The sequence below is a fragment of the Carassius carassius genome, chromosome 34 (assembly GCF_963082965.1).
Source record: "Carassius carassius chromosome 34, fCarCar2.1, whole genome shotgun sequence".
NCBI lineage: Eukaryota > Metazoa > Chordata > Actinopteri > Cypriniformes > Cyprinidae > Carassius > Carassius carassius.
The window spans coordinates 10,741,251-10,750,690 of record NC_081788.1 but is presented as its reverse complement, the minus strand read 5'-3'; the positions used below and the strand labels follow the sequence as shown (position 1 = coordinate 10,750,690).

Sequence of the window (9,440 nt, the reverse complement as noted above, 5' to 3'; positions counted from 1 at the left end):
GCTGAGCAGTCTTATTGGAACCGGTGCCCTGGTTTAACACTGAAACACATAATTACATGGAGCTCATACGAGGTTTTGTTGTTGTATCCATTGACTACATAATAGGTCTTGCTCATTCACCTTTGCCACATGACTCTAAACAAACCACAAAGCTGCAAGTTCCCTAGGAAACTCCAAAGATGGTCAAACCTTCAACAAACAGACTTTCGAAACTTGAGCTTGAAAGACTGAGTAAAAGCAGAAGAATCATTTTGGACCTAAACTTTACAGGCAGGTAAGAAAGCAACCTTCTTGAAAAAAGAGATTGAAGCTTGTAAGGAAATCTTCTTTCCCTGTTTCTCAAAGGAACCAGAGGGACTTTCATGAACAATCCCTTTTCCAGGGTTGGGCCACATAAAAGAGAATGTATGTATCTCTTTGGGTTGGTGGATCATTTAAGGATTTACAGATGTTGTGTATTTGTAGGAACATGGGAATGGTGTAATGAGGGCCCTTCCCCATCTATTTTTGCTTGTTCACAGACAATAAACTTTGTCAAACCTAGCTTCTGCTTGCATGTCAGGAGATGATTTCAGATAAACCCTTTTAATTAAGAAGCACACTTAATTAAAAACATACACAAACAATGCGGCTCGTGATGATACACTGATGTGTAAAAACACAAAATGATCAGTCTGTGCAAGAAACTGAACAGTATTTATATCATTTTTTACCATTGACACTCTATCTACAATCTCAATTAGGAGTGTCAATGGTACATTGGAGAGATAGGTGATGGTTTTTGTTTGTGTGTTTTTTTAAGCCGTGATTCCCATTCACTTCCATTATAAGACTGACAGACTGCAACGGTTTGGTTCTACTGAAGAAACAAAGTCACCTACATCTTGGATTAACTATTTTTTTAATGCACTTAAGCATTTTTTTTTATAATATCAAATTAAAAGTTCTACATTTCTAAGTACAATTTAAACCATTGTTTCACTTATTTTGATGTGCCGAGTACTTGATTATCATTTGAACTGTAGTATTAAGCAATATTACATTAAAATCAATAGATTTTAAATGTACCAAATCGCAACTTCATCATTACAAATGTGCAAATATATGTAAATACATGACATACAATTTTCAATAGAAATAAAGTATATTTTAGTTTAATGTAAATGCTTGTCAGTCCTCAGTACAACCAAACAGTTTTTGAATGACAATAGACGTAATTATGAAATTACATATAAAAATGTATTTTTATATGTTTCTTATGTTTACATGGATCAAAAGCACTCTGAAGTTTACGTAACTGCATTTAATATGTATTTAAACTATAATACATTTTCATGCATTGCAAATAGCAGTGTCCGAAAACATTAAATTCAACTCACACTTTAAGTACATTATTTTACAAGAAAATGCTCTGAATTTTCTAGTATCAGTACAAGATAAACATTCAGACAGCATGTTTCAAGCATATGTATGCATACAAAACATAAAAAGCTGCTCAACATCTGTTGCTTTGGATATACAGTTGTATAACATAATTGCACTTTATCCTGTTCAACATATAATGAATATTAAAATTAGAACTAGATAATTATAAAATTCTAAAAGTATAGTTAAAAAATATCTATGGGTACAAGCAGCTCTTTATTTTCATCTCGTTAGATTGCATCATGTTCATTTTCCTTCTGTTGTGTAAATAAAGCTTGTCTGAACGTCTTACTGCAACATTGGAGAAAACACAAAGCGAAAAATAAAACCTTCACAACTTATAAGACAAATATAGACTAATGATGATGCCCTTATTTGGTGTTACTGTTGACCTCACATTCGCCAGAAGCCTTTTCATCATGGGATTATAGATTAACTGACTGTCCAGTATCATAAAACATCAAAATGCTGAGCGAGAGGGTTGGGCGCAGAGAACACATGGGTTACGTGCAGGCAGCAGATGCATCTGTAACTTACATTCCTTAAATGAGTCATACTGGCACTGACTGACAGATCATCTATTCCTCATTCTACACTTTCATGACCCTGTTTTATGTCTTAGTAGATAAGATAAAATATTCAACCCACAATTTTGTAATATGGAAACCAGCGTCTGATAAATGACTAATGTAAATGTAGTTATTTTTATATTATTACAATACAACAATTAAGTTTAATCAAATGTCTTTTTTGCCATGTCCCTGTGTGCTGCACTAATGTCTAACGTGAAAAAAACTTTATATTACAGGTGATTTTAGCATATTCTCCATATTTTTAATTTCTGTAATTAAAATGTATAGATTTTGTTTTATTTGATATATATTTTAACTTTTAACAATTTTTTTTTATTTTCTATCCATTCACTTGTAAAGCTTTAGCATTTTCCCATAAAAGTTCTGAATTAATGCAAGAAACATGCGCTCACACAAAAAAGCATTGAAATATAGCTCTTCCTTCCATCTCACCTTATATTCGCTTGCAAATTTTTGAGAGAGAGCCAAACATTTGAGAAGTGAGCAGAGATTTAATCAGTAAATGCAAAGTTACAAGCAAACACAAAAGCACTGAAATAATTTTTTTCCCTACCATATCATATTGTTTGCATCAATGGCTGCGTGTTTGCACATTTTCTCGTAGGAATGGAAAAGTTTTGTCCCTTTAGACACTCCATACGATCCATTAGAACTAGATAATTATAAAATTCTAAAAGTATAGTTAAAAAATATCTATGGGTACAAGCAGCTCTTTATTTTCATCTCGTTAGATTGCATCATGTTCATTTTCCTTCTGTTGTGTAAATAATCAAGTCATCATTAATAAAGTTGAGTTTGACCAGAACATATTTTTTGGAAGTCTAGAACACCCTCTTATATAATTATGTCCTTAAAGACATAGCAAGTTTCAGTTCACAGTTTAAAAGGTTATACATAACTTAATAGGTAATTTATGTTCATAATTTACTATGTTTTTTCTGTTGTTCTTCCTTCTTAGGTGTAACTTGTAGGCAATCACTGGTGCCTCATGTTGACCCATGAACAAAATGGGCACAGCCATGCGATGCATTTCTGTCCCGTGAGACGCTTCAGAGGCCACACAGGACCCGTCAGAACAGCAGGCTCAATGGCATGGAACTCCATAGTGAACCAAAGACTGCAGCTCCAAGTCACAAACCAGAGAGGGGTCACACCTCCTAAAGCATTTCCAATGCATCAACATGGATCATCTTCTCCAAACACTGGTGCCTATAGCAGCAGCATGCTTCAGGGGAGGTCCCTTAGAGACTCAAGAAACCTCTCTGAAAAAAACGCCAGGAAATCATTCACAGCCAAAAAAGCTCTGCTCATAGGTAACTGTTTGTCAATGCTTCTCTAAAATGTGAGCAAAAGGTTAAGCAAATGATTAAAAATATATTTAAACGCTACATATTTTATGGGTTTTTGTGTATTATATTAGTCCTTAACACATTATATATACATATATATATATATATATTATATATATATATATATCTATATATATATATATAGATATATATATATATAGATATATATATATTATATCCTAAAAATATGGTTTAAAATGTGCTTAAAACCTTGGTTATTTTTAATTGTTTACATTATGTTTATTTCAACACCCAAGATCTCGGTTTATGTCCTTACAGCATGTGGAGTGCGATGTGTCCTGTCACCAGGACCCTCCAACTGCTCCACATCACCACCCATTAAAGACAAGAGAGACAGAGCTCATTCCATCTCTGCAGGAGGACAGAAGTACAGTAGAGACTGTGTTGAAACAGAGGGTGAGCTGAAGGTATGGGATCCATTCACTGTGATAAAAAGAACTGAGGAGAGAGAGCGAGCGAGAAGCAGTACACACAGACACAGAGTCCCGCTGGATTCAAGCCGGCGGCCTTTCACTGTCCCACTGGATAATCAGACGGGGCGCCGAGCACTACGCACACCAGGTACCACTATAAAACACTTCATGGTGTCTCTCTGTATCTTTGTTTATATCTTCAGAACATATTTGGAAAAAATCAGCATTATATCACTTGCTCACCAATGGATCCTCTGCTGTGAATGGGTGGATTATTGTGATGTTTTAATAAGCTGTTTGGACTTTCATTCTGACGGCACCCATTCACTGCAGAGGATCCACTGGAGAGTAAGTGATGTAATGCTACATTTCTCCAAATTTGTTCTGATGAAGAAACAAACTCATCTACATCTTTAAAGGCCAGGAGGTGGATAAATGTTCAGCCAAATTTCCACAGGATTTCATTCTGCATAACATCTCCTTATGCATTTCATTAAAGAAAGAAAGCTTGTTTGGATATGTTAAAATACTCTATTGATATTGATTCAGGAAATTTGCATTTTACTTTTTAAAAAATTTAAATCGTTTTCCATGTAAAATAAACTCAATTAAATATTTGACAACAAAACTGAAGCTAACATCCCAAAACTCCTACATAAATGTATTGCGTCTGAGACAAGTGTAACTGAACAGTTAACATGAGTAAACTGTTTATGTCATCTCGAAGGTCTTATGATCAATGTTGTAAACTAGCGGAAGAGCGTTGTTGCTATGTTCTCCTTCTCAGAGTAAATAGTGTCAAAAGCTTACAAGACACAAAACATGAGCAGCAAATTTAAAGATGATTTTCACAGTCCATTCGTCACACACTAAGTCTCATGTCATTCTTTATTGAGAAACTCCCATGTGCAAGATTATCTGGAGAAGAAAAGATGAACAACCTCAGCATTTTAATGAAGATGAGCATCCCAATCTGACCCCATTACTACATCTCTACCTGCCTTCATCATATCAGCCGCAGGAGCAGGGAGAAGATACAGCACCGGGACAGGAAAACAGGTAAAACTAAAACTTAACCAGTAGACCATTTTTAAAAAAGAGCTTGGCCTACAACTTTAAAAGAGGGTTTGATCAAGCACATAATGAAACGGACAACTGAAATCGCTTTCAGAACGCTTCACTTACTTTATACTATAACTTTAACCAAGGTCAACAACCCTGTCATATAAAAAAATGCCTCAGTATATCGACATGAAAGCATCTTCCTGCTCCGTGAACGCATTGATATCTCATTCCAATGCAACTAAGAACTTTAGAGTTTAACTATCATGAAAAACTAGTGGCTTTAACGTTTTTCTTACACATATGCATTGTTTCACTTCAGAAGGCCTTTATTAACCCATGTGGAGCATTTTTTGGACTTATATCAGACTATTGAATATCTCCACCCATTAGTTGCCATTATAAAGCTTGAAAGAGCCAGGACATTTTTAATTTAACTTCGATTGTATTCGTCTGGAAATTTATCATGGTTAGGAAATGAATCATGGTTTTACTAGAAAAAAACAACAACAAAAAAACCTTGGTTACTACAGTTAAAATATGGTAGCCACAAATTAACCATGGTTTTGCTACACTAACCATGATTTAACCATGCATTTGTAGTAAAATGTGGTTACACAAATGGTAATCAGTATGCCAAAAAACATGGTTACTACACTTGTACTATAATAAAACCATCCCTGAAGGCTGCAGCACTCCATTGACAGCAAATGTTTCTCATTGACAGCATGTCACTTAAACATGCCGCAGTTTTGGATGCCTCTGGAGTGAGAACATGTTGAGGGCAAAGAGCCCTTGTACAATAAAAACTACATGAAACGAAATAGATGGCTAGCATTTTCAAATGCCAAAAATAATGGACTCATTCATCCATCCCCTTTGAGCAGTTAATGAGGATACATGAGTGATATCATGAGTCCTCTGTGGCACTGAGGCAGTATTGAGTGTCATTGTGAGCTGTGTGGTTAGTGTCTGGCATTCGGCTGGCGACAGTGAGAAGTTCTCCCTTCCATAGAAACTCACAACAGAGGAACTCATGCTAGGAATGGCATTAACCTGATGCTCACAGATGAAGTAAATTTAACTCAACAACGGCTCCCAACAGATATTACTGAGCTGCAGGCCGTTGTCAAGGTAGGAACATTGTCTCAGCCCCCGAGGAGGTGAGGGGGTCCCACTAAGGTCTTTTGTATGATACAGGCTATTCATTCAGCCAAGGGAGAGGGGGCCCACTCATATGCACTTACATATGTATATATATCTACAAAGATTTACTTATGCCCTCCTTTAATGCAAAAGCATTTTCAGAGAGCCAATAGTGCATAAGTTCTCCAATCTACTCAAATTACCATAGAAAATTGAACATATTTTCACATCCATGTTTTAAGTTTCCCATGTCCACTGTATGATTTCGGTTTTTCTGTATCTCAGTATCATAGCAGCTGCAATACAGCTGTAGGTCAGGCTGCGAATATCATTTCACATTTGGTATTTGCAGGTTTCACTCATGTTCCAGGCTATTAAAACTCTTCACTCTGAACATAGGTCTCCAGGGTGCAGCATTTGAGAAGGGATTTCTGGTTAACTCGGCCTTAGGATGTAATCTCTCGTAATGTTGTTTGGACATCTGAAACCGCATAGTTATAAAAGTGATATGCTGTAAAATTACTTGGCCCTCCAGACAAACAGTCTTTTAACCTGTGAACAAATATGTAAACTTCACAGTCCACATGCCTTGCATGTTACTTGGCTGGAATTTTCTTATAGTTTAAACAAGATGTGGTGTAAACAATAACCTGAAAGCAGTTTTCTACCCTTTTCTTTCAAGTGTTGATCATTTGCTTTCTTCAAAAGCAGTTCAGAGGTACATGAGAAGCAAGACGTCACAGAGGAACCCAGAGAGCGTGACATCACCATGGAGAGCCAAAAACAAGACATCACCATCAATAAAACAGAAGATGAAGGACAGAATGATTTCACAGATGGCATACGATATGATATTACAGATAACTGGCAGAATGACATACAGAAAGATACTCCTGAGGATACTTTTGAGGCTGACGTGACTGAGGGAAAACGTCCACATGACATCACAGATGACAACAGACAACATGACATCACGGAAAATCAATGTGATGTTGACAAATCTTTTAATATCATAGAAGACAAACAAGCATATGACTTAACAGAGAAGACTGAAGGAACAGATGGGATATACAGGAAAAGCAGATCTAACAGAAGTTCACACAAAGCATCTGATGCCAGACTCATGGTCAAAACACGTTATCCTGCCACAGCTACAGCGCTAACGTTCCCGTCACCCGTGACCCGAGGAAATCCCTCTCCCAGTCTTAGCGTCCTGCCATCGTTTTATGGAACTTCATTTGGCTATCGCATCAGAACGACGTCTGAACCCTGCCGATCCAAAACAAGGACTAGAAAAGCCTGTGATGATGACAGCAGATTTACACAGCCCATGAATGACATGCAACATTCCATAGAAATAAAAGGAAACCCCTGCTTACTACAAACAAGGGCTGGAGCGCCAGTCAGCCCCCAACCCAAAATAATGAGCACTGAGAGGGGGTCCCAGCCTCGTAAAATGAAAATCAGCAAGATGTTTTTGTGGGGACCAGAGGGGCCCCGAGAGACTAAGACCGTGTGTGATCTATACAGTGCTGTGAACAGGTGGAGAAGCCAGGATCAGGTCTGAGAGGGGCCTTTCATTCCTTTCCACTACAGAAAATCGGCTTTGCAAAAAAATGTTTGATTGAATCAAAGCAGAACAGAATGATACATTAGACCACTTTGGGTTTAACAACTCAAATGTGTTATGGCTTTGAGAAGAACTGCTTTAGCACTGGCTCCACTGTTCAGCAAGAAAGTGTGATAGACTTTTTAGGTTTTCTGACACCCATCTGGTGTTCCTCAGTGAATGGCAATTAAGGGATATTGACATGAAATATTATGATCCATTGAAAATAAAATCCCTGCATGTTAATGTCTTTTATCTCACTCACTCTGACTTGATATAACATCATCTAAATATGTAACTGAATCCAAGAATCATGTCTGGTGACTGTCTTTCAGCACTGGGGAATGATATAATGATGTATATTTTGAAGGCTGAAAAGAAAAATGCCTCTACAGCTGTTGATTATGAAACTAAATGACATATTTAAGTGATGTGTTGTGCACGCTAAATGGTCAATTACAGACCCTGTGATATTAGTTTCATGAGTTGTTTTGTGAACATATCCTTATAATATATCAATATCTCAATAGAAACTATACACTATACACGATACGATGTTCTAAAGTTTTGCATCAGATTTCTTTTCTTTTTTTTAAGTATCTAATGTTTAGCAAGCCTGTATTTATTTGCTCAGAATACAGCAAAAACAATAATGCTTTAAAAATATGATTAAAATATAACATAAGAGTTTTCTATTTGAATATATTTTAAAATGTTTTCAGCACTCCAGTCTTCAGTGATCCTTTAGAAATCATTCTAATAAGCTGAGTTGCTGCTTAAGAAACACTTTATTATTATGATAAATCTTATTATTAGCAATATTGAAAATGACTTAATATTTTGGTGGAAACTGATACTTTATTCTGAATTTCTGGATGAACAGAACGTTCAAAAGGTAAGCATTTCGGTGATATATATTTTTATAAATCACAGTCATTCTTTTTTGACTGATTTATTATATCCATATGCTATTGCTGTAATATGTTGAATGAATTATTCAGATTCTGAACTTGTACAAAAAGTGTCTGCACCTTGAGACTTTCATCAATGCCGTCGATGATCTGATTAAATGAAAACTACATTCATATAAAGCAGCAGGGTTGTGTGGAAATCCAGAGGTCTCTGACTCCCAGTGATCTGCAGCTATTTCATCAAAGTAACATGTGAGTTCAGCATCTTTTTTTAGAGTCCATTTACTTGACAAATTAGGTTACTTGCTTGTTTTAAGTTTGTTTTAATGAATCTAATAATTTATTTTAAGGCAATGAATGGCGTCATCACGCTATGTCTCACAATGTCAAATAGCATGGAAAAGAAGAAAAGGTTCTGAAAATTTTGTAAACAAATTAGTTCAAGATGGTGTTCGGGTTTGATCTTTGATCCATCTGTGAAATGTAATACACATTAGATTTCCTAGGAAGAACTGTATAACATTAATATGAGAACATCTGCTGTGCTCTAGTGGTCACTGGCTGCTGTTGACCAGAGAAAAGCTCCATTAAACCTGGGGGGAAAAAAACGATTTCAAAGATATAAGATAAATAAAGACTATGTTTAGTCTAGCTTTCTAACCGTTCCTCCAACTCCGTCTAGTGTGCTTTAAGATATACCAGGTTAAATCTTAAATGTATTTTATTATTTAAATGGTATTTGTTGCAAATTATCCAGACTTTGTAAGAGTTTATATTCCTAAACAAATTGGGAACAGGTAGATTTGTCAGATCAGTTAAAGCTTAAATGGTAATTCAAATATATAGGAAAATAAACAGTTTGCAACTTTGAGAAGTTGTATAATGATATATTTCAATGGCAATTGGATTTA

The 9,440-nt window shown here is 35.9% G+C and overlaps 1 protein-coding gene across 2 annotated transcripts; it reads left to right on the top strand.

The window, feature by feature from the left end:
* Positions 1 to 3,147: 3,147 nt before the first annotated feature.
* On the top strand, positions 3,148 to 8,141 carry LOC132115138 (uncharacterized). 2 transcript variants are annotated; one of them, XM_059523539.1, is made up of 4 exons: positions 3,148 to 3,331; positions 3,647 to 3,949; positions 4,698 to 4,860; positions 6,721 to 8,141. In XM_059523539.1, exons 1-4 carry the CDS (start codon positions 3,190 to 3,192, stop codon positions 7,574 to 7,576), a joined length of 1,464 nt encoding a protein of 487 aa, XP_059379522.1. In that variant the 5' UTR covers positions 3,148 to 3,189; the 3' UTR covers positions 7,577 to 8,141. The 2 variants fall into 2 exon arrangements, with proteins under 2 accessions (XP_059379522.1, XP_059379521.1); XM_059523538.1 differs by having other exon boundaries at positions 6,718 to 8,141.
* The last annotated feature ends 1,299 nt before the right edge of the window (positions 8,142 to 9,440 follow it).